This window comes from Siniperca chuatsi, linkage group LG21 (assembly GCF_020085105.1).
Source record: "Siniperca chuatsi isolate FFG_IHB_CAS linkage group LG21, ASM2008510v1, whole genome shotgun sequence".
Lineage (NCBI taxonomy): Eukaryota > Metazoa > Chordata > Actinopteri > Centrarchiformes > Sinipercidae > Siniperca > Siniperca chuatsi.
The window spans coordinates 24,204,424-24,230,244 of record NC_058062.1 but is presented as its reverse complement, the minus strand read 5'-3'; the positions used below and the strand labels follow the sequence as shown (position 1 = coordinate 24,230,244).

The window sequence follows — 25,821 nt, the reverse complement described above, 5'->3', positions numbered from 1 at the left end:
TCCCCCGCGGTAAGTCGGCGACGGCGCTCTTCTGGCGTCAAGTGGGTCCGGCCTAGTTGCATCGGTTCTCCCTCTGCGTCGATTGAGGTTGGCAAGGGCTTAGGAGCGGGAGCTGGGCTCGGCAAGCTGGAACGGGGATGGATGGTTGTGGCCACATGGCGAGATGGAAGAGGATGTAGACTGATGGAACGCTCCAGCGACCGCTCGCGCATGCGATTGTCCATCCGGATGCAAAGTGTCACCAACGCGTCCAGCGCCGTGGGCTCCTCACGGGCAGCCAGCTCATCTTTAAGAGTGTCATTTAGACCAGCAATGAACGTGCTGATGAGTGCCTCCTCATTCCATCCTGAATCTGCGGCTAGGATGTGGAACTCCACCGCGTAATCCGCCACACTGCGGTTCCTCTGCCGGATCCGTAGCAACCGCTTACCCGCATTTCCGCCGTCATCAGGATGGTCAAAAACCCTTCTCATCCTCTCCAGAAACTCCACTAAAGACAACGAAGAGAGAGGTTGACGGGCATGAGTAGCTTCCGCCCAGGTTAATGCCTTGTCCCGTAACAAACCCACTATGTAATTTATTTTAGATTGATCGGAGGAGAAAGTGACCGGGCGCTGGCTGAACACCAAAGAGCACTGCAGCAGGAAACCCCGACACTTTGTGACGTCACCGGAGAAAGGAACGGGATCGGCGGTGTGGGATTCCCGGAAGGGAGGAGTAGGGGGCGTCACCGGAGACTCCGCTGGTGGCGCGTGCGACGCTGACGGAGTCGAGGTTGTAGCGGAGAGTTGGATGGCGAGTCTGGACACCTGCTGAGTCAACTGCGTGAGCTGGGTCAACATGGCCTGATTGCTGTCGGCGAGGGTACGGATCATCTGCTCATGTTGTCCCAGAAGAATCCCTTGGCCTGTTATCGCCTGGTGGAGGGGAACTTCCTCCGGGAGAGTGCCTGCTGGGTCCATGCTGGCCAGATCGTTCTGTTATGTGGAACGAACTTGGCACCCAAAAGCAGGACACACGGACAGAGCTGATCAAGGTCTGAACAGTTTTATTGTGTGGAAAGATCAGGAGATCGCGGCGTGTCTGGTGAAGTGCGTTGTAGCACGGAGAGTTCGACCGGACTGGACGGAGGCTGGAGAGTGGCGCGTTGAGCGGAGACCAGGGAAGCGGGTTCTGGACTGGCTGGCGTGGTTGAAGGCTGGGCTGATCGGGTGAAGACACGCTGAGACTGAGACTAGAGTCCGATGGCCGTGGCACAGGGAAGTGATCACCGGCAGCACAGAGGTCTACAACGCAGACAGACAATGTTACCATAAGGTAAGTACAGACAAACTTCAAAAGGTATCTTACTTGAGCCGTTACGTATAGCGCGTACTGGGTACGAAGACGATCTGGCGCTGGAAGTGTGGATGAGCCCGGTAGATAACTGTGGTGGTTGATGATGATGATGATGATCAGGTGTGCCAGTAATCAATAGCAGCCGGGAGATCTGGAAACCAGCCCAGAACCCAGACACACACACACACACACACACACACAAGACGGACAGGGGACCGCCAGGAAACACAGGGGAAGGCAGATACAGAAGAGGACAAAGGGATCGGGGGCATAGTGGCTAACTATGACAGAAACTGATTTTAGAGGGAAAGCATTCACCGCTTACTGATATGGCAGCCGATATAGTGAATTTTTGAGCTGTTAAGTTAAATATTCTTTATCGTTAAATAGTTTAACATATACATTGTCAACCAATTCTAGAAATGAACACTGAGAAAATAAATAAATAAAATTAATTGCAAACATCAATACTGTATGTTCAGTATCAGTCAATTGCTGAAGTAGCAGAAAATGCCATGGAAATACTCAAGTAAAGTACAAGTACCTCTAAATTGTACTGAAGTACAGTACTACCAAATGTACTTAGTTACATTCCACCACTGCTCTCTACTAAACCACATATTCTCTTAACTTACTCTATCAAGCTCTGAGATTCATGCTACAGCTTTGTTCTGATTCTGAACCATTATTTCAAAGGATTGAACTACTATCAGAAACTCTGTAGCAATATTTGGCTGTTAATGTAATGGTTACAAACATTAACTCACGGTTTGCTGCCGAGTCAGGAGATAAGCAGCGCCTCTGCTATAAACATTCAATGTTTCCGCTTAAAAATCGGCTTCTGACGTTATTTATTTACTTTCCAGCATCTCACCAACAAGGTAACAACAGACTCAAACCACCTCCGCACCGTCGTCTGCTGAGCTGCAGAATGATGAAGAGATGCTCTGACGCTAACCTTTCAGTCTGCTACTGACTGACAAACTATAGCTGGCTAGCTGCCTCGCTAACACAGCAAACAGTTGTGATGAGCATGAGTGACGTGATGGTTGTCAGGGACAGGGTTATATTACAGTAATATTGAAAGGGGAAAATTTGGGTTCATTATTTATTAACTTTGAAGCAATGTATTACACAAACTAGTTAGCAGCTTACCGTGAACTCACCGCTTGTGCTGCGCGGCGCTGAGAGTTCATAGTTTTAGTGACCTGGCTGTTACATTTCCTGACACCAGCTGTATTTTACTGGTATGATGTGAGTTCTTGAGAGTTGCCGCTTCTCTCTCATTTTATACTGCCTGCCACTGTAGTGACAGTGCACTCTGCTGGCTAAGCTTTGTAGTGACACTACTGCAATAGACCAATATTGGTCGGGCTCTACTCAACTGATGAATAAAAGAATATACTCGATGAGCACATATCTGTCAACAGAAGATCTTGGTACAGCATGTATGCATGGACACAGACATAACAAAAACTCAGTCACAATGGATAAAACCTAGTCTTATATCATCTAGGAGGGAGAAAGAAAAGCAATTTGGGTAACAAATGGGTAACATTAAGTCAATGTCAAAGTGTGTCTCGGCTCATTATTATCAAGGGAGCCTGGAAACTCTCCGAGGTCCATCTTATCTGTAGCTCTGGACATGCTGGCGCTTCCTAACATAAAACATACCTAATCTGAAGGGCACTGAGGCATCTCAGGTCAACAACATGTCAAGCTCAAAATTAGAAATTATTCTTACCCATAAATTTCTTCCACACCTGTTCAGCCTATCAAAACATTATGCAGGCCTTCAAAATTTAGTTTCAATCTTGCAAAACCTTTTTTATTAGATTTCAAGCTTTCAAACACAGAGTTGCAACCTTTCGAAGCTTTTTCTTTCAGTTTCAAAATACGACATGACCTCCAGTGGTGAAAAATTACTTTGGAGGAAATCCTCTCCCGGTGGATAAGGAGGCACCATTTTGTCAACACAGCTTGCTGGCCCTCTGGAGGGACAGACTTGACCTGGACAAGAAACATTTTTCTTTTCTTTAGAGCTGTACTAATCAATATTTTATATTAACAATAGATCAAATGAAATGTAATGTGAAAGCTGTTGCTCATAGTAATAAACCCACAGAGAACTGTCAACGACTCTGCATTTCTCCTCAGTTCTATGGAGCTTTTTATTTTTACCTCTTTTAGCTCATCGTTTTGGTTTCCAGTCAAAAATGTATTGTTCTGTCGCCAGAAATGCGATGAATGCTAATGTTGCTCCATGTCTACTGGATGTGTAAATAACCAAGTGTTTGATAACACTTTCACCATAAAGCCATAAGCAGTCAGTTAATGCAGCTTTAAAGGCATGAATTAAATTTCACACACTAGAATAGAATTTCACTAACAGCTGTTAGTTCTTGTATTTCTAAAAATACAGAACAAGTAAAAGTATTTGTAAAATATGAAATAGTAGGCTATAATGTTAAATGGACAGCATTTATATAGCCCCTTTCTAGTCGTCCGACCACTCAAAGTGCTTTACTTGTCAACATTCTCCCCATTCATACACTGATGGCAGAGGCTAGAAAGAAACTAATCAGTCACACACACTCACATGCCACAGCCTACCTCTAAGCCACAGCCACCCCTCCTATAATGTGTGTGTATAGTTTGGAGAAATGTAGTATAATCTGTGCTGACTGGAGTAATTGAGTAGCCCTCACATAAAGGCCTATATTTAGCACAGCTTTGAGCCATATGGATTTGTGTGTATTATCCTTTTGCCATAAGCTTATCATCTCCTCATCAATTGGCACCCTTCATACAGTATCTGCTTGGCAGCCGCAGTGCATCGTGGCAGGGAATATGCAGAGCCAATGTTAACAGCAAGACTCAGATATCCTGGCTTTTCCACAAAAACAGACATGTTCCAAAGGTTGAAAGTGCCTCTAGGTTTTGCCAGGTATGTTTTCAACTGTTTCACAGTCAGTTAAACCGAGTTTACTGGCAGATATTTCTTGTGCCTGCATGCCAGGGATTATGAGGCTGCACTGAGCTGATGTGGTATTCTAGGAAATTTTCACATGTATTTAGCTTGGTAGTAAAAAATATTGGTTATTGTGTTTGTACCAAATGAATGTTTAGTCTGCATGGACCTACCCCTGCATCCAGAGGTGTTGTATGTAGGCTCAGGCTGATATTGATTGTGCATTAAAGTTGTAAAGTAGATGATATTTTGTGAATATTCAGTAACTTTATTTTTCAATGTTTCTCACTTTTACTAAAACAGTGTGTAGAACTTATTGTATTGTATTAGATTGATGAATAAGAATGTGTGTTTGTTTGTCTTTTTGGAAAAGCCTCTGAAGCAGCATCATGTAACTCTAAACTCCACAGAAACCCAGATTGATTCAGTTCTTAACATTTAAGCACCTCTTTAAGGCAGGTGAGCAACACCACCTAGAAAATATAGTGGAAAGTAAACCTTATACCTTATATTGACATAAAACTGGATTTAAAATTTTGTAAGGCCCTGTCTGTGTGTCGACCCTGTCTGTGTGTGCGTTGACCCTGTCTGTGTGTTGACCCTGTCTGTGTGTTGGCCCTGTCTGTGTGTTGGCCCTGTCTGTGTGTGTGTTGGCCCTGTCTGTGTGTTGGCCCTGTCTGTGTGTGTGTTGGCCCTGTCTGTGTGTGTGTGTTGACCCTGTCTGTGTGTGTGTTGGCCCTGTCTGTGTGTTGGCCCTGTCTGTGTGTTGACCCTGTCTGTGTGTGTGTTGACCCTGTCTGTGTGTTGACCCTGTCTGTGTGTTGGCCCTGTCTGTGTGTTAGCCCTGTCTGTGTGTGTGTTGGCCCTGTCTGTGTGTGTGTTGGCCCTGTCTGTGTGTTGGCCCTGTCTGTGTGTGTGTTGGCCCTGTCTGTGTGTGTGTTGGCCCTGTCTGTGTGTGTGTGTTGACCCTGTCTGTGTGTTGGCCCTGTCTGTGTGTTGACCCTGTCTGTGTGTGTGTTGACCCTGTCTGTGTGTGTGTGTTGACCCTGTCTGTGTGTGTGTGTTGACCCTGTCTGTGTGTGTGTGTTGGCCCTGTCTGTGTGTGTGTCGGCCCTGTCTGTGTGTTGACCCTGTCTGTGTGGTGGGTGTTTCCCTGCCATTTGCCCAGCACTTGCTTTGCCAAGTCTATGGTAACTGTAAATAGACTGCACCTTTATAGCACTTTTCTACCTTAACAGACTAAGTGCTTTACAATTTGCCTCTCATTAACACACACTGTCACACAGCTTCTGTTGCCATAGTTACACCTATGGCGACAGAACTGCCATGCCAGGCGCTGGCCTGCCCATCGGGAGCAGTTTCTTGCTCAAGGTGGCAGAACAGTTTTTTTGCCTTTCTGCTTTCCTATCCTGTTAATAATCTCACGGCCTCTCAGAGTTGTCTTGTGCCCCCTTGGGGCTCCCAATCCCAAGGTTGGGAACCACTGCTCTAAGTAGTTGCATGGAATTATTTTATGAGATTATTAACTCCAGCAACTTGGAGAGGATTGCAAGGCTGAGCCAGATTTGGCATAACAAACATAATCAGCACCACTTACTACTTACTGCAAGGTTAACTTTGATCTTTTTTAATGTATAAAATAACTTGTTAATGGGGTGCACGGTGGCAGAGCGGCTACAGCTCCTGCCTCCCAATAAGGAGATCGTGGGTTCGTGGGTTCGATTCCCGGACCGGACCAACATCACACAATCTCTCTGGGTGGAGTCTGCATGTCCTCCCCGTGTTACCGTGGGTTCTCTCCGGGTTCTCCGGCTTCCTCCCACCGTCCAAAGACATGCATGTGTAGGTTAATTGATAACTCTAAATTGCCCGTATTGAATGAATGTGTGAGTGAATGGTTGTCTGTCCTTGTCTGTGTCTGTGTTCGCCCTGCGACGAGTTGGCCACTGTCCAGGGTGTGCCCTGCCTAAGGCCCGAAGTCACTGGGATAGGCTCCAGTCACCCGCGACCCCCTAACGGGGACCAAGCGGTAGAAAATGGATGGATGGATAACTTGTTAATGTATTCATCAAAATGATCAATGGACTGATTAACAATGAAAACTAATTGATAGTAAAACACAGACGCTCAGAGGCTTGAATGACAAATGACTAATGCTAATGGCTGTCAGCTGAGGATTAAATAGCTTTTTCTAAATGGAGAGCAGGGCACTTATGCATTAATGTGTTTAAAGGCTAAGCCCCTCCTACTCTGTTTTAATTCTCTGACTGAACCTTGTGAGTGTAGTGGGGTGGCAGAGGAAATATTTTATTCACAACTGTGGGCACAGTGTACGGTGTCCTTTATCTCTGTGCCTGGGGGTTTTATTTTTCTAAGTCAAGTCTAGATGTTAAATATTTAAAAATGTAAGTTTAGATAAAAACAATTGCCTGCAACAGTGTCCAATAAGCCCACCTAGATATAGTTTTACAAGCTCGTGAAATATTCCACATACGTACTGTAACTAAGGAAAGGATGAACAGTCTAATCAATAATTAACAGCAGTAATCTTCTGAATGGACAGGCTTTGCTCAGCTCCAGTCCAACAGGCAGAGAGAGAGGACAGGTAGGCGGGAAAGCGTGGGAGATAAGCCTGGCAAAAATCACTTCCAGCCTCAGTGCTTTCTGCAACATTTCTGGCGACTGTAGTTACGTAAGAGATTAAATGTGTGGATGAAGGTGGAGATGTTTGCAGCGGACAGTGTGGTCTGGAATTAGAGGCTGCCCGTGCAGGCGCTCCATCATGCGGCTGACGGCTGACGGCTGACGGGCTGGGAGCTCCGAGCGACCGAGCGACCGAGCGCCAGGACGGAGACGCGGGCTCCATGTCACAATGCCAACCTTTTCAGTCATGTTTAAAGGAGCTGTCATCATCAGCAGGTACGCTCGTGTAGCGTGTTGAGTGCATGTCGTGGTGACGCTTCTGTGAACTGGAGAGGGGCTCGTGCGACACAGGTAACCCGTCCTCCGGTGGACATGTGGACATGTGGACATGTGTCGGGGTTCGGAGCTGTAAGAGGAGCACGGTGAAAGCTGGCTCCCCGCTGCTGGTCGGTAACATTCCTCAGACCTGTCTGCCGGTTGTATCTGCTTCGCCTTCGCAATAATCATTTCTAAAAAAGTTCGTCTAACGGTGTGCGTTAACAGCGAGCGTCCTAATGATTAGTGATGGCTCAGGACTCACCTCTGGCTTCCTGTTATGTCACTCATCGTTCAGCAGCTTCCATTGTTCAGTTTGATGGCGAACCTGTGAAGTTTTCCGGATTTCAGATTGTGCCTCTACATGTTTTATTTCAATCCTTAGTAGCACCAGAAAATGTGTAAAGCTGGCTGTATCAGCACAAAATAGCATGCGTGTTATAAATGATGGCCAGGCTTCATCAGGGCTGCAGCTAATGATTATTTTCATTATCAATTAACCATGGCCTTTATTTTCTCCATTAATCATTTGGTCTATAAAACAAATGTCAAATTTCCAGGAGTCATGGTGATGCCATGTCTTTTGTCTGAGCAACAATCCAAAAGACATAATAAAAGACAAGCAGCTAGTTCCCACATTTGAGAAGCTGGAACCATCAAATGTTTGGCAGTTTTGCTTGACAATTGACTGAAAACATATTGATGTTGTATGAAAAAATAATTATGCTTATGCTGAGCCAGAGCCAACCAGCTGCCTGGGACACATGATTTCAACGTATATGGTATGATTACCTAATGGTCAACATTTCTCAATGAAATCTATAAAAAACTTGATTCAGTCATTCTTTGTGTGCCACAGAATTTCTATTGTCGTTTTGTGAAATACACTATGTTCCCTAATGGAGGCATTTGGAATGCTGAGCCCATGACAATATTCTAGGCCAGCACATAACAGTGTAACAATGATAACCCACTACAACTTGTAACTGGAACGTTAGGCCGAGCCAGAACCCAACTTTTAAAAAAGAATTAGGGAGGAAGTCTTGGCTCATCTTTGTGTTTACCACTCATCCTGAAGACAGCGGGAGGTGTCCTCAGAGAGGACTCGCACCGCTGGATGAGGGGCAGAGAGTCTCACATTTGGCAAAGGAAATCTTTATTGTGCTTCATAATAGTGTACATATTTAGCTCTGAAAAAGTTATGCGACTCAAACAGCAAGACTCATGTTCAGTACAGTAAGAGAGATTCCCCCAGTTTTACTGGCTGTGCCTCAGTTCATCTCGGAACCTCTTTTTATAAATCAATCGTCAGTGAATCTGATATTTGACCAGGACATTTAGACTGTATTGTGGCGGTGTAGAGCAGGGTTTGGATGCTCTACCTCACGAGGATGACATTCATGTCTCCAGCACAGGAGTGATGTGATCTATGCAGTGTACGTCTGCTGACTGGCCCTAGTTGTAGTGTTGATGGTGGTGTTAATGACCTGTAACAGGAGAACGAGATGTCTGAAGATGATGTAAACAATGCAGTTTAAAAAAAAAGGTTTTCCATAAGCTTTTTTCCAGTGGCAAACGCATAAAACCTGGTTTTTAGGCCTTCAAAATACATGCAATGTATTTAATTTAAAAGATGTAAACAAAATCATGAAAAGTTCATTCTTGACCTTTCAAACTGTAACAAAAAATACTGCACTCAAGACCCACTTGCCAGCTTTTATCTGGAGCTTTCATCTGCATCTCACAGTCTTCATCAGCGAGGAGATTGCTCTACTGTCATGGAGGTGACTCAGTTTTGATTATCGTATAACCAAAGTATGAAACTTCGGTCACGAGACCCCCCCTCGCCCACCTGTTATGAAGCGACCGATGAAGCCTGTGAATGTGCAGTAAAAAGCTAGTTGGAGCACCTTGAGTTAAGATTTTAGACTGTGCTTTCAGTCATGAGCGTTGTCATTTGAAGCTCAGTGTGCCCACAGTTTGCCTCATTGTTTCACTGACAGCAGTGGGAGTGTCAGGTTGCTACTGATGAGCCCTCTGCAGCTGAAATATTCATAATCCTCCTTGTCGTTCGGGTGGCAACCAGACAGGGAACTGTAAGTTCCATTGCTGAGAAGACATTGTTCCATTTCCGAATGGCAGATAAGTGCGCACTGGTTGATCTCGTTAATCTCCAGTATTTTGCACCATCTTTGGTAGTGTACAGTCTGAGCAAATAGATGTTCTTTAATTGCTGCTTGAGCCAATGTTAGATGGATTAGGAAAGAGGGAAATTGGGCAAAGCCACAGTGGGCAGTTCTTGTGCAGCACCGTCACGTAAGACTACAGTAATTTCTGTTTCTCCACTCCCCCACCTCTCCCTCTCTGCAGCTCACTCTAAACCACACTCACCTCCACACTCCTCTGCTAGAGATTACCCACAGTACAGTGTGTGAGCACTGACCAAGATGCTTTTTAGTGACTTAACTTTGTTGTTTTATTCCAGCTCACTCAACTGTTGCTGATTCCCTGTGGCTTAGTTTATATACCTGTATCCAAAGAACCAAAGCAGAAAGGGTCACCTGACATAATTAACATCTGCAGTTCAAAGTCATCATTTATCAGACCAATATCAATGTTCAGTTCAAATCTAAATATCTTCCAGTATCTTAAAGTGCAAATCTGCAAACTGTCCCTAAAATTAACTAGTTATTTAGAGCCACAGCTATGAAAAATGACTATTGCAATGCTACTTAACCGTGTAAAGAATTTAAATGTACATATCTATAAATCAGTTTGAATTATTAAATTAAGGGGAATTTTATGTGCATCCAGGGTTTAAAACCTTACACTAAGAAAAAGGAAGATAAGAAAATGGGGACAACCTCAAAACCTACAAGACATAAAGAATGATCACCACAACTATGAGACAATAAAAACACAGTAAATGACATCATATTGATGGGCCTTCAGTAATTTTGTCCTCTTGCATGCACGATGTAGCATCAGCCTGAAGACTACAGCTCAGACTGTGCAGAGGATGTCAGGACCTCATAAGTCTTCCTGTGCGACAGAACAGGGCGCTTGTCATCGCCTTCCAAAACACTTCCAAAACCATCTGGTGCCCCTCTGAGCAGGGCGACATTGTGTGTCAGTGCTTGCCAAAATTGTTACAGATCAGATGACCCACTGAAAATAAGATTAATAAGAGTTTTTCTATAGTTTAATGATTTCATATTTGATTTAATATTATAAATTAACAATAGATCAAATGACGTGAATGTGAAAGGTGTCGTCATAGTGACGAACCCATAGATGATCACCAGCTCTTTTCCATCCTGCAGACATCTCTCTCACCACCACCACTGCTCAGCAAACAGCACACCGTCACAGGCAGACTAGCTGTGAACATGTTGCAGCGTTCAGCAGCTGAAGAGCCAGATATCTTTCTGGACACAAACGCAACTTCATATGAATAACAATGTTGTTCTGTGTATGCTGTTGAAAACGCAGTTAAAAGTACTTGGTTAAGGGAAAAAACGAGGTCATGGTTAAAAGAAACCAACCTTGACTGTTGATAGGAGACTGTGGTTCACATCCCATCTCCAGTCAACAGTCAAGGTTGGACACCCAACCATTCACCCTCCTCCTACCGAATCCTTTTTAAAGGTCACATAACAACGGCATGCATCTTCCATCTTTTCTCCTCCGAGCCAATAGTATTTATTCACACAACCACAAGAAAAACAAATATAGGCCATTTTCAGTGTTTGATCAGATTTTCAAAGCTGTCATTTTTCTTGTGAGGACAGACTCTCAGGACAGTCTTTGACAGTCTTTCATATAAATAGTAGGAGGCAAGGGAGACAGCAACCTTGCTCTGTGTCCCATCGTCGTCCTCCTCTTTGTTGGCTGGAGCAAAGGGCCTTATGGATCTACCTCTTTTCAACAAGTCCTCATACCTGGATCACAAAATAGGTTTGTTTGTCAATTTTGATGATCTTGTAGCTTGAGGTTAAAGGGGAACTCCACTGTGTTTCCAGGCGTTGGGGAGCTCTACTGCATATGTGAAAAAAGTTGTATAAAGCCACATGAGTCCCTCCTGTGAAGCTGCTGGCTGTGAGGACAGCGATATAACAGCTGGTTCTTTTCTCATCTAACGCTGTGAATGAAGGGTTTATTTCAGCCGATTGTTGTAACAGTGGAAAGACTAACAAAGACGGTTTTGGTGAGTTTTATTTTGTTTCTGTCCAGTTTGAATGAAGTGTGTTTAACACGAGGTAAAATTATTGTTTTTTTCAATGGAGTCTGGTAGCTAGCGAGAGCGATATAACGTCTGTTTCTGGTTAACCAAAAAGATCTTACTGTTTGGAGTCTGGTGTGCCGTAGCACCCGTTTGTTTTGGTCTGAGATGCTGGAGCTCTAGTGCGACATCTAGTGGCAGTGAATGTCGCTTACAGCTCCTTTTTAAGGTGTGAAGAGAGAAATGAGCTTACCAGACCTCTGTAGCCCGCTCCTCATCTCTGCTGCAGGCTAGAGGCTAGCATACTACAAGCATAACACAGCTGAATCTCCAACCCAACTGTCAGGTGTTGAGTTGCACTGTGGGTAATGTAGGCGACTGGTTTTGACAAGGAAGAACAATGCAGAGAATTTAAAAAAAAAAAAGAAGAAAAAACATTAAATCTCTGCTTCTGCTGCATCGAATTTGATTGCTATTTTTAAACTGTCCATCGTGGATCCAACAATGTTATGGGAGTGCAATACTAAATCTGTTCAGCACTCGATTCAGTGTAGGCAACTTAAACTACTTGGCAAAGGTTAGGGCAAGATCCTTCACCTGTTGGGCAAAACGTTTGTATGCCCATCCATCCATGCTGGTAACAGATGCTGTATGAACAAACGACCAATGCCTTTTGTTTTTTATGAGAGGACAGAATCTTCATTAGATTTTTGTACAGAAAAAAGCTCAGCAGCTTATTGTTGCCAGTTGTTCCGCAGGAAGATAGTGTTGGTTTCGTTTGCATCTTTTCATCTTGAATACTTTGACTTGGTTTTGCATTGAGATTCTGTTATCTTAACTTATTACCTGGAAGCTTTGCAGGGGATAGCGTCTGTTTTTTTTCATCTTCTCTGTTTGGGGTAAATGGAGAGGTAGTAGTAATCAAACTGGGGTTATAACATTAACATTAATTGTGACAGGGTGAGGCAGTGCTTATATATCAGCTTTGTGTACATACATGAAATATTCATCAGTATGCCTACAGACAAGATGTATTCATTCATATTCAGACATTGTATACTACCATAATTAAATTAGCTCCATATAGGAACTAGTAGTTTGGACACCACGTTAATCAATACAACTTTTTTGCTCTATTGATCTGTACCGTATATCACTGAATACAAGTATATGACAGCATATCAGTGCCAAAATCCGATGTAGAGTAGCCGCGCATGCATACTATTATTGCGAGCACTTTTACAGCATTCGTGCGCAGTATTGTAGCCTGTGAAGAGAAAACCATGCTTTGAGCGCCGAAGGAGCGCGTGACTGTTATTCCCAAGTGCACAACTACTATCGTTGCTCTCCCACTCGCAAAACTTTCATCTGCTCACTTGCGAGCGTTTTTTCTTTTTGGCAGTAAGTGGGTGGACCCAGTCACCATTGTATCCCTAAATATAATTGGTTGCAGTCCTCGTCTTTTATGATTGGCCGTTATAACTGAAAAGGGATATCAAAGCGGGAGATCCAGGACGAAGCATGGCCGACCACAAGGAGGTATAAAACGCATAATATTCAGTGCATAATTGGTGTAACATAGCTTATCATTTCCTAGCAGACCTGGGTAAACATGACAGATAGCTAGCTAGCATGTCTTTTCATTGTGATTGTGAAAGTCAATCTACTATATTGTGTATATGTCTGTATAACAGGCAGTTATAATAATGTTAATGTTAATGTTACAGTGTTACAAAAATCTTGTTGCCTTGTCCAGAAGTGCCTTGGCTAATGAAGCTGAGCCATCTTCTCAGAACTGTAAGAATGCTGTGAAACTATGTGAGATGACTTGTCAGTGTGTGTCATTCCCATAAGCTACATATTTCTGTGCAGCCATTTAAAACAATAAAACATAACGTCAACATGGCAGAAGAACGCTGATATGTTTCAATGACACCTTTACAGACCGTATTATTTTCAGGCCTTGTGACTGTAGATAATGTTTCAAGATATACTTACTATCATCTCTATGTTTTGCTCAGTATACTTCGCGCCTAGGCTTTTATAGACAGTTTTGAGTTGTTTCACAGATGAAGTACAGGTTCAGGGAGAGCAGGTGGCAGTAGGCAACAGACTGCCTGCTACACAGGGACAGCAGCAGTCTGCCCTTGGCAACAGGGAGCGGGCTGGAACAAGGCAGCGTCAGGTAGCCCAGGGGCCGCAGCAGCACAGGACCCCTGGATGTCCTCATACAGCAGGAAATACAGTGGAGCACATGGCCAGGTTTTCTTTGTAGGAAATGAAGTTTGTTCTCATGATCAGTATGAGGAAACATCCTTTTCATCCTGAACTGAATAGTCATTGTGATAACTCTTCAATCAGCTACAAATCAGGGTCTTCTTGAATTGGAACAAAAGCCATATATATATATATATATATATATATATATAAACTTCGTCCTTCACCCTGCGCGGGTGGTCTCATCATTCGAGCTTGGGTTCTCTACCAGAGGCCTGGGAGCTTGAGGGTTCTGCGCAGTATCTTTGCTGTTCCTAGTACTGCACTTTTCTGGACCGAGATGTCTGGTGTTCTTCCAGGGATCTGCTGTAGCCACTCCTCCAGTTTGGGGGTCACTGCCCCGAGTGCTCCGATGACAACGGGCACCACTGTCGCCTTCACCTTCCAAGCCTTCTCCAGCTCTTCTGAGCCCTTGGTATTTCTCTAGTTTCTCATGTTACTTTTTCCTGATGTTGCCATCACTTGGTATTGCCACGTCAACCAGAACGGCTTTCCTCTGCTGTTTGTCCACCACCACGATGTCTGGTTGATTCGCCATTACCATTTTGTCATTCTGAACCTGGAAGTCCCACAGGATTGTCGTTCTCTACCACTTTTGGAGGTGTTTCCCACTTTGACCTCGGGGTTTCCAGTCCATACTCCGTGCAGATGTTCCTGTACACTATGCCAGCATCTTACACCCTGCACTGGATTGTCTCAGGGGCCTCTTTGCACAGCCTACACCTTGGGTCTTGTCTGGTATGGTAGATCTGGGCCTCTATTACTCTGGTGCTCAGGGCCTGCTCCTGTGCAGCCATGATGAGTGCCTCTGTGCTGTCCTTCAGTCCAGCCCGCTCTAGTCATTGGTAGGATTTCTTGATATCAGCCACTTCAGTTATGTTCCGGTGGTACATCCCATGTAGGGTTTTGTCCTCCCATGATGGTCCTTCCTCCAGCACCTCTTCCCTCTTCGTCACCATTCGACTGCACTTCTCAAGCCCGAATGACATCCCAATGTCAGAGCTGTAGATCCTGGTGGTGTGGATCAGTGAGTCGATGTCCCGCTCTCTCTTAGCATATAGCTTGATGTCATCCATGTAGAGGAGGTGACTGATGGTGGCCCCATTCCTGAGTCGGTATCCATAGCCAGTCTTGTTGATTATTTGGCTGAGGGGGTTCAGACCTATGCAGAACAGCAGTGGGGACAGAGCATCTCCTTGGTATATGCCACATTTGATGGATACTTGTGCAAGTGGCTTGCCATTGGCCTCAAGGGTGGTTTTCCACAGCCTCATCGAGTTTGCAATGGAGTCTCTTAGAGTCCTGTTGATGTTGTACATCTCCAAGCATTCAGTGATCCATGTGTGTGGCATTGAGTCATATGCTTTCTTGTAATCAATCCAGGCAGTGCACAGGTTGGTGTGTCGGGTTCTGCAGTCTTGGGTGACTGTTCTGTCAACCAGGAGTTGGTATTTGGCTCCTCTGGGTCCTTTGCCGATGCCCTTCTGTGCTTTGCTCATGTGTCCACTTATCTTAGCCGCGATAATGCCTGACATGAGCTTCCATGTTGTGGAGAGACAGGTTATTGGCTGATAGTTGGATGGGACTGTACCCTTTTGCAGGATCCTTCAGGATCAGGATTGTACACTCTTTGGTAAGCCATTGATGGTGCGCCCCATCTCTTAGCAGCTGGTTCATTTGTGCTGCTAGGCGCTCGTGGAGTGCAGTGAGCTTCTTTAGCCAGTAGGTGTGGATCCTGTCAGGGCCCGGTGCTGTCCAGTTTTTCATACCTGAGACTCTTTCTTGGATGTCTGCCGCTGTGATGGTGACTGGATTCTGTTCAGGGAGGTTGCTATGGTCCTCTCTCAGAGCCACCAGCCACTGTGCATCGCTGTTGTGTGATGCCTCCCTCTCCCATATACTTTTCCAGTACTGTTCAGTTTCCAGCCTTGGTGGGTCTGCTCTGCTGTTATTACCCTGCCATTGAGCGTACACTTTCGCAGGTTGAGTTGCGAACAGCCGGTTTATTCTTCTGGCTTCATTATCTCTCGTGTACCTCTTTAGGCGGCTGGCCAAGGCTTGGAGCCTTTGTTTGTCAGTTTCAAGTGCTTCAGGTATGGGCATCTGGTTGTATTTCCTGGGTACTTGCTTTCTCATTGCACCTCTCTCGGCCTCTGTCAGTTGGCTCACTTCTCTCCGTGCCTCCTTGATTTTTGCCTCCTGTTTCCATGGCGGGTACTGTTTCTCATGGCTCAGGTTGCTCTTATAGCCTAGCATCTCAAGGATCACTGCTGCTGAGGCGTATATCAGCTCATTGGTTTCAGTGACAGTTGTGGTAGGGATTGCACTCAATGCTGCATTCACATCTTCTAGGAGACTTTCTGATGGTACTTCACTTAGCCGTTGTAATTGGCGTCGGGGTTGCCTTGCATTCCTTGCCATGATCTTATCTTTCAGGTCAGTCGCTGCCTCGTTCAGGGTGATTGCACTTGTTGGGGCTTCGTACCCAATCTCCAGTTGGGGAGCTGCCGTTGGCTCCCGTCTGACCTGATGTCCTGGCTCCCCCTTGCCGTAGCATTTGTGTTGTATCTCGTCAATCTCAAGTTGTGATAGCAGTTGCTGCTTGTGGATGTTGGAACACTGAGCTACTAGTTGCTTCGCTGTAAGCCTTGATTGTGGGTTTCGAAGTAACCATTCATCCCACATCCTTTGCATGTAACCCCTCTGACTAGGGTTACTGGAGTAGTAGCATTCTAACAGAGCCTTGTTATCGCATCTCGCCCATCTCCGTCTTGTTCCAGTAGCCCATTTATCATCTCGGTGCTCTGGTTCCCCAACACCTGACGCAGACCTTGTTTGGCCGGGCGACGTCTGAGCCGGCATCTCATATATTTCATTGTCACTCATCATCATCATGAGGTAGGCAGCAGCATGAAGGGTCTTTCCTAAGGACCCACACTGGATGATGGGTCATTGCTCATTGCGCCCCGAGGGGGATTCGAACCTAGGGCAGGTTTGTATTTTTGGTATTTATGCCTAAACTCTCCAAACACACACTCTGTTTTACGTTTGTCTTTACAGGTGCATTTGTGAGAAGTGACCTACAGAGCCCAGTGAAGTAGAAAGCATTTGTTGTGTGGAGATACAGAGGTAGCGTGTTAGCATGTGCATGTAGCACAGTATTTAATGTAAACACAGCAATTACCAGGATGTGGGGGTGGAAAGTACGATATGAAACAACAGACGTTGATGTGAAACATCACTCAAGCAATTATTTCTGGTGAAAGGCAACTGAAGACCCACTAAAGTAATCATTAGTATAGTAAATACTGTAGCCACTGTCCCCGTGTGATATCCTGACTACACATTTGTTTCGTCAGACCAGTGAATTATGTACTTATGTACTTGAAAAACTAAGTAACCAAAGTACCTGCAGCTGCTGTTAGGACTGTGTCCATGTTTTACAGTAACTTTGTCTGACAAGCAAAAACTTCTCAAGTGGAAAGATCAATTATTTCCATATTTATGTTTTAAAATGTTTGTCAAAGCTGCAGATCTATTTGATATTCTTGCAAAATACTGTAGAGAATATTGTATAACTTGTATTGTGATCTGTCAACACAGTAATAAAGTTTGACTGTGAAACAGAAATGTCTTGTGTAGCTTACAGTCAATATTTACTACCTGTAGTAAAGGATTACTAGCAAAACTTTTATGTAGACTGTCCAGATCATGTCCTCCATCAAGGTAAAGGGTTACTCAAGTATCAGCTGGCATTGGTGCTCTCAGGTTGTCATCCTGACGTGTCCTGTGGATACAGAGACTTCCTGATGCTGCTGCTGCGGCCTTTGCTTGACTGAAGCACGACACCTGTCCAGCAATAACTTCCTCCTCTGATGGTTTCTCAGACTGTGAGGAGAGTCTGGTGGGTTCATGAACACCTCATCAAACACAAGCTTCATCAGGTCACTCTAATGATCGGTAAAACATGGCAGATTCAGTAAGATAAATACATAGCATTATTACAGTAGAAGTACAGCTACTAACGGCTGCAACAGCTCATTGTAGGTCAAAGTAGTCCTAACACATCAGGCTACAAACCTGCACTCCTGATGTGAGGCCGGAGAGTCCAACAGAGTGTGTCTGTGGTGGGTCGGTCTGGCATACCTTGTTGCAGTTACTGTAGTGATTTATTGACCTGTATTCAGGAAACAGTTGGAGGTAACACCAACTTCATCTCAAATGTGTAGTTATGGGCCAAAATAAGGAGGTTGTGCCCCCAGCCATTGCAAAACTGTTCATGAGCTTCGAGGGATTTGTAAAATTTAAACTTGTGCAAAATGTATGCACGCAGTCCAGAAACGAGATAGTTTCAGAATCAGAAATCCTTTATTGATCCCTGAGGAGAAACTCTTTTGTTTCAGCAGCTCACTGTCACGTCAGTGAATAGAAGTACTAAGCAAAAGATATAATACACTATAATATGGGTCAGATAAATTAAGTACCAAGTGAGTATAAGTATAAAATTAGAATAAGTGTGAAGTACAAAGTGGGTTTACCGGTTGATGATAATAATACGGTATAAAGTAATAGTGCATGAACTGTCAAGTGTTTGCAATGTAGGGTCCCTTTTCCTTCTCTTTTCCCTTCTCCATCTCTTCCCTTCTCAACTTTTTAGCCAAATAAAACAAAAGGTAAGCAGGTAACCACCGTAGCAGGCACAGGTAACAGAGCCAGCGCGTTCCTCACAAAATGGCGCCCCCGTCCCAGCATGCGATACGGCCTGATGTACCTTCACATTCCCAAAAGACGAGGACTGTAACCAATTATATTGAGGGATACAATGGAGACTGGCTCTGCCCACTTTCTGCCAAAAAGAAAAAACAGTTGTGAGCGAGCAAGTGAAAGTTTTGCGAGCCGGAGAGCAAAAGTAGCTGTGCGCTCGGGGATAACAGTCACGCGCTCCTTTGGATGCAGAGATATTCTGCGCACGAGTGCTGTGAAAGTGCTCGCAAAAATAATATGCTGAACAGCGCGGCTGTTTGAGTTGCATGTGCGGCTCCTCTACATCAGTGCGTGTGGATCTCATTTGCGCTCGCCGATTTTGGCACTGATATGCTGTCATATACTCGTATTCATTTATGTATGGAACAGATCAATAGTGCAAAAAGTTGTATTGATAACATGGTGTCCAAACTGGATTTCATTTGCTCTCGTTTCTTTTGGCACGTCATATGAGTAAAACACCAGTCAATATTTGAACAAAACCTTTTTTTGTGTATATTTACTTTAAAGAACAAACAGTCTCGATATTCCACAGACAGGATCAGTATCCATAGGAACACAGACATACATTTGATTTGTGTGAAACACGACACATTGAAAATATTCCACACATTGTATATTACAAGGAGGTAAATACTAGCTCAATACTGGCACAGACAAACTCCTTATGATCCAGAGTCTTCCAAGAGTAAATCAAAAAATTCCAGCCAAGATTCTGTATCCTCTTCAGTCAGTGAAAGATTTGCAGTTGAGCATATTGTCAGATTTGCTAAATGAACGTATGCAGGCGTGAGAACTGTCAAAAAGAAGAGTGCCATTGCCTTTTCTGTTAAGACAATTTTAAAGATAGATGCTTCATTCCTGGATATATTGGTATCAGAGGTGGCAGCAGCAGACACACACCAACACTTCTTATTCAACACCGCTGCAAACTGAATGTATGTTTTCCAGCCAGGGTTCAGTGTTGGGATGCTCTAATGTTAAAAATGTACACGGGGAAGTCACACGCTGTGAATCTTTCTCATTCAGTCTTGCATTCAGAGGTGCATATTTGCAACTCTCAGCAAGTGATGGCAGATAGTGTCAACAAAACCGTAGTCTCAGCAGAAAGACTTACTGTATTTGTCCAGGAACTACAGGGACTATTTCATCTTTTGCGCCACACTGACACACCAAAAGCAGTCAGAAGGACTGAACCTTGTCTCAGCTGCAAATGCTGGTTTCACATGTTAGACTGGTCTGAGTTGGACAAATCCATAGCTGTGTCCCAATTCCATATTACATGCTAATTGTATACAGTGTATATATACACTAATCTTTATAGTATACTGCTTTTTGCAGTTAGTATACAAGAAATCAACATACTAAACTGTTTTACACTAACAGGAAATTATTCAATACGTGATACAATAGTGATTTTTTTGTTTTCTCGGTTGTTCCTGGAGCTGTCTCTCCACCATCCACAATAACTTCAAATGTTTTGCAGCTGTGAGCAGCTCCTCAATGCGAACACACTACAGACTCAAACTCTGCTTAGAATCAGTATGTAGTCTGGATCTGGTAGACGGCTTTTGTTTTGACCGGTCCATCATAGGTTAGGCAGTTGCACAAACACACATAAACATAAAAAGACTGTTTCAGAGCTAAGAGCTGTATTTCAGAGTCTATTCCAGCTGTTTACTCCTGACGACAAAAAGAGAAAAACGTTATGTTATAAATAGAGATAATAAAAACAATATAATTAATATCAGCATATTATATTCTTCATACATATAATGGTCACATGTAGGGTTGCAAAATTCTGGAAATATTCAAGGTGGAAACTTTCCATGGAAATTAACGGGAAATAACGGGAATCAAATGGAAATAACGGGGTTATTTGCTCAGGCTGTATTTACCATATCATCAGCGGACCTACTGTAATTGTAAACCCTTCACATAGAAATGAAAAAAACAACAATTTAATAATTTAATTCCAGACAATTATGAAAGTAATAGTCCACGTCGGCACCAATGACACTGTCAGCAGTCCGAGCTGACATTTTCTTGACGGGTCTGACGTTTTTCGGGATTCCTGTGGGATTCCCGCGGGAAGGGAGTCAAATTCCATATTCATCACGTGACAGGGACGGGACAGGAAAAAATCAGGACCAGGCAGGACGGGAATCATAATAACAATAGGCCAGTTTTTAAATATAAATATGCAGTTCCAACATGAATAAATGCTATTTGCTTTATTTTGAACATAATGCTAGTCATGCTGTTGTCTTTTTTAAAATCCTCTTTCATTCTCTGCTGTCTGCTCTGGTGGCTGGGTGGTTGCCAGCTGACCGGTGCATGACGTGTGGACTGTGGATTGAAGACGCATGGTGCAGCCACCAAAATTCTTTGCCAACAATCGAGTCGGGAGTATTGCAGCATTGCAACGCAGAGTAAAGGACAATGATCCACGTATCAGACTGCTGGAGCTGAATTTACAAGTTCCTAAGAGTCGAGCGTGACGGTGTTAAAACTTCGTACATTCGTACGTTTGTAAGATACGCCACTGATTTGGGGACGAGTGGCCTTCAGAGACACACTTGTGGTGGCGAAATGAAGCCAAATTTCACCTCTTTTGCGAAACTTAAGGTGCCAGTGGTGATCAAATCAAACATCAAATCAAAATCATTGCATTTCTAAAAAAAAGCCCACACACAACACGGGAACGGGATGGGACAGGACTCATTCTTCCAGGATTGGGACAGGACAGGATTTATTTATTTTTTTACTCTGTCATGGTATTGGGGCGGGACAGGAGTATTTTAGTGGGAGTGGGATTGGACAGGAGTGAAACACCAGCTCCCCCTTGTGGAATGACCATGCTGCTGTTCGACCGATTTCTATTCCTGTTACCAATAGACACCATTACCCTAACTGGACACCTTGTTCTCGCCCCCCTAAAGCAAGTGTTTTGAGCGGCGGAGTAAATGCTGCAAATCTCCATCCGTTAAAGAAAATTTGTGGAAATACAAAATATGAATACACTTCTCCTGTTAGCTGTGCCCTCTTAAATCTTTATCCTAAATGACTTTATCTCAACCAGTAAATTAGAGTTTCTCTTCCCAACTGAGACATGGCTTAGAACTGGCGACATAAGTGCTTTTTCCGAACTATGTTCCCCCAATTATATGTACTTCCACTCCCCTAGGCTCTGGTAGGGGAGGTGGACTTGCAGTTGTCTGTTAAAAAGATATTTAAACTGTGGCTATGGAAGCGTACACGGAACTATATTCAAATGATAATGTAATTCCACAATAGCATTAGAATTCTACACATATGTATGTGTTATTTGAGTAAACATTCAAATGAAAATGCAATAATCCAATTTTCATTTTCACATACTTATATGGGCGTTCTATAACTATATTAAAATGAAAATGAAAACTGCATTTGACATTTCATTTTCAAAGACTTAACCCGCTGTACAGTGGACAATATTCAGATGCAATGAGCAAAACAGCGCCCCCAGTCTTTGCATTTAGATGTCACCGCGCTGTTTTGGGGTCAACATGAAAATGAAAATGCAAACTGTCAGTGCTCTCATCAAGGCGGGTCTTCAGTTAGGACGTCACTTGCTTGATCTGCTGCTTTGCTCATGTGCGTAGTCCGCTTGTGGCAGAAAGGCGAGAAGGCGGCCGGGCCTCACTGAGTCCTGGATTACTGTACAAAAACACAACTTTGAACTGAATTTGATGAATTTACTGTTTATGAGACAAGAATTAGGTTTAAAACCCGGCTAGAAAAGCACCTCGGTAACGTTACTGTGTCTACGTCGTCAGAGTCCTGGTTGGAGACGTTGTAAGTCACCTCTGTACTGTATTCCATGTCAGCAGTTATATACAGATTTGTTGTGTTGTTTCATGTAGGAACTATTTTCTTTTTACCAATAGTTCCTACATGAAACTGCTCACAACAAGGCTTGGGGATTATCTTGAGTAACTGGATCATGATTTCTGGAAAGAGACGTTGCGCTTTGAGCACCACAAGCTGAGTGCAATATTGTTCCATTATATTCAAAAATTCTCTACTGCCAGTATCTCCAAAACTTTCTGGAAATTTCCCGACCCTTTGCAGCCCTAGTCACATCTATCAGTGTATGGAAGACCACTGGCACGCCACTCTTCTTCCTTCACTGGTAACAAATAACTGGGCATAGCACAGAGTAACAGTGTACCTGGCTAAGCACAGGACTGTTTAACTAATGTTTTATTGTTGGGATGTGTCCACAGAGTCTTTGCATGCTAACTAGCTCTCTTTTAACTGGGCGCTGTTATCCTACACCGATCGCACACATCCACTCCAGTCTGATCTTTAACAGAGCCACACTGTCTTCAGACACGGCCTAGCCGCCATTTTGAATTTTCTTCCATGCGGCCTCTGCTCAGCTGCCATTTTGAATTAGACTTCTTTTGTTAACGCAATTTTGGATCCAAGCAGCCATTTTGGATCTCTCTCATATATATACACACACGCTATCATTTCTCTTCTTTAAGAAGAGTGGTGCCCCTGAGGACTTCATTCATTAGTTATTATTTATGATCATCTTTGATAATTCTGATAGCCATAATTAAGTGATTGCACCTACACAATTTGGTTCCCCTTTTAATCATCATAAATCCCAACATCACAAAGTCAAATTCCACTCAAGCGCTCCTTCAGATTTAGTAGTCATAGTCTGACTGTGTAGCACTGCAACTGAAAGGTATAACCTGTGAAAGAAAAATTAGTAGAAAAGTAAATTTAGCTTTCAAAGTTAAGTTTGTGATGTACTTATTTTCTCCTCTCTTCTTTCTCTCTCTCTCCCTCTTTTCTCCATCCTCCTCATCCCTCCATCTCTAACAGGACACTAATGGGTCCTTACGGAGTAGACCGAGCTGTACATTCCATGGAGTTTACAGACTGTGAGAATGGTCTGGGTAAGTAGTTTTGTTTCTCTTCAGTGACCATGGATAGAAGGCAATACTTCTGTCCCGGCAAAGATTTCTCAAAGCAAACATGTAGAAACTGTGTTTCCTGCAGGTACTCATGTCCTCTCCACTGTTTGTGGTCTTTAGCTGCTAATACAGTTGGTGGTGGTCAGGGGCTGGGGCCTGTGGCAGCGTTCACAGGGTGAGAGACAGGGTACACCCTGGTCAGGTTGCCAGTCTGTCACACAGCTAACACACAGAGTCATAAAAGTAAAAGTCATTTAAAAAAATTAATCATCAGTAGCAAAACAGTTCATTTACTTATATGAAGTCCAAATCACATGCTCAGCTTAAACTAACAACTTCATGTATATACTGTAGCCCTACTCAATCATTCTCCACTATCTGGCAATGGAGCCTGATTTTGCATAGCTGAAATAATTTCAATCCTACTTTGTAAAGGGCTTTTCTCTGCAGAGTAGGTATCCTTGTGTGTTTGGCTGGGACGGGAAGTAGGTCATGTAGCAAAGCCCTAACCCACTTAACTTAACTGAGCTGGGTTAAGAATGCAGGGAGCTGCTGTTGTTTTTATCTTCACTTCCATACAATCACACTGGAGTTTGTGCCTACGCAAGGACAAACAGCCGTATGCACGAATACAATTACAGTCAAACTGTAACATATCCTGCTCAAGTAGAGGTGCTTTACATAAGTGGATGCACATTAAAGACAATACTACAAATACTACTACTCAAAACTAAACTGTAGCTCATTGTAAATATAAAACAACTGATGTACATGAGCTGAAGTATTTCAGGGATGAGCCATATTTTTGCCCATGATCATGATGAGTTTTTATTTTTATAATATATATTTTTATGAATCCCTATGTAAAACAGTTAGTTAATAATAATAATAATAATAATAAACAAAACTTTATTTATAGAGCACTTATCAAAACAAAGTACAAAGTGCTTCACAACAAGAGAAATAAAATACCACAGTGAATGATGAAATATAAAATAAATAAAATACATAAAATTCACAAAAGCCATAAAATAAACAGCCAGTTCAGGTAAGATCAGGATCTGCTTTCAGATAAAAATGTGTTTTGAGACAAGACTTAAACGAAGACTCTGACTCAGACAGCCTGATGTCTTTGGGCAGGTTGTTCCAGAGCCTCTCGGGGCCCTGATGGCCAAAGCTCTGTCCCCCTTAGTTTCCATCCTGGACTCAGGAACAGACAGGAGACCCCTGCCCGAAGATCTCAGACTACGTGAAGGTTCATAAGGGATTACAAGGTCTCAAATATAGTCTGGAGCCAGGCCATGTAGAGCCTTATAAGTAATCAATAAGATCTTAAAATCAATCCTAAAACAAACAGGGAGCCGATGTAAAGAGGCTGAAACAGGTGTGATGTGATCGTACCTCTTGGTCCTGGCTTACAGCCGAGCAGCTGAGTTCTGTACAGTCTGCAGTCGTGTCAAAGTGTTTTGATTAAGACAAGTGAACAGGCTGTTACAATAATCGAGGTGTGAGGAGATAAAAGCTTGTACAACAGTTTCTGCATCACTAAGATTTAAAATAGATCGGATTTTTGCAAAGTTTCTGAGGTGATAGAAACATGATTGGACAAGCTTAGTGATATGTTGCTCAAAACATAAATTGCTATCAAACAGGACACCAAGATTTCTTGCAACAGGCTTGATATGTTGTGACAGGTTACCAGTAGATGGCAGTATTTGTTTAGTGATGTGTTGGGGCCCAATAACAAGGATTTCAGTTTTATTTGAGTTGAGCTGAAGAAAATTTATCGACATCCAGTTTTTTATGTCAGACAGGCAGTCCTGCAGAGAACTCACCCAAGGATGACATCACCCAAGGGAAGCATGTATAAGGAGAACACTACTGGTCCCAGAATTGAACCTTGAGGCACACCATACTTGATATGGGAGAAGGATGACATGAAGTTATTAATGCTGACACAGAATTTCCTATTGTATTGGCTGTTAAAAATAATTTGTAAAAGGGGGGCAATACAATCCAGAACTTCCACTAAGAACCTAGTTGGGATTTTGTCCAGAGGGCTGGAGGACACTCTCATAAGAGACACGATGTCTGCGAGTTCAGGCAGAGGAACAGCAGAAAAATTGCTCAAAGAATCCCTGAGCGGGTGATCCACATCTAAAAAGGCAGGGTTGGGGGTGATATCAGATCTTATTAACTCCACCTTACCAACAAAGTGCAAAAGAAACTTTTCACAATCAGCATCACACTCAGCAGGGGCACAAGGAGAGGCTGGGTTAACTAACTGATCCACAGTCTTAAATAGGAATCTGGGGTTG

At 43.5% G+C, this 25,821-nt stretch overlaps 1 protein-coding gene across 6 annotated transcripts in view; it reads left to right on the top strand.

Annotated features, from left to right (window-relative positions):
• si:dkeyp-72e1.9 (syntaxin-binding protein 4) overlaps nucleotides 1-25,821 on the top strand; it is a 138,138-nt gene that overhangs the window by 45,601 nt on the left and 66,716 nt on the right. For 2 of the 6 annotated variants that reach the window (XM_044182695.1, XM_044182697.1), the window contains one exon: nucleotides 23,412-23,485. In XM_044182695.1, coding sequence (XP_044038630.1) covers nucleotides 23,412-23,485 — 74 coding nt within the window. Of the gene's footprint in view, nucleotides 1-4,177; nucleotides 4,286-6,749; nucleotides 7,229-23,411; nucleotides 23,486-25,821 lie in introns of those variants that run through there. The other 4 variants (XM_044182693.1, XM_044182691.1, XM_044182694.1 and 1 more) reach the window with 4 other exon arrangements.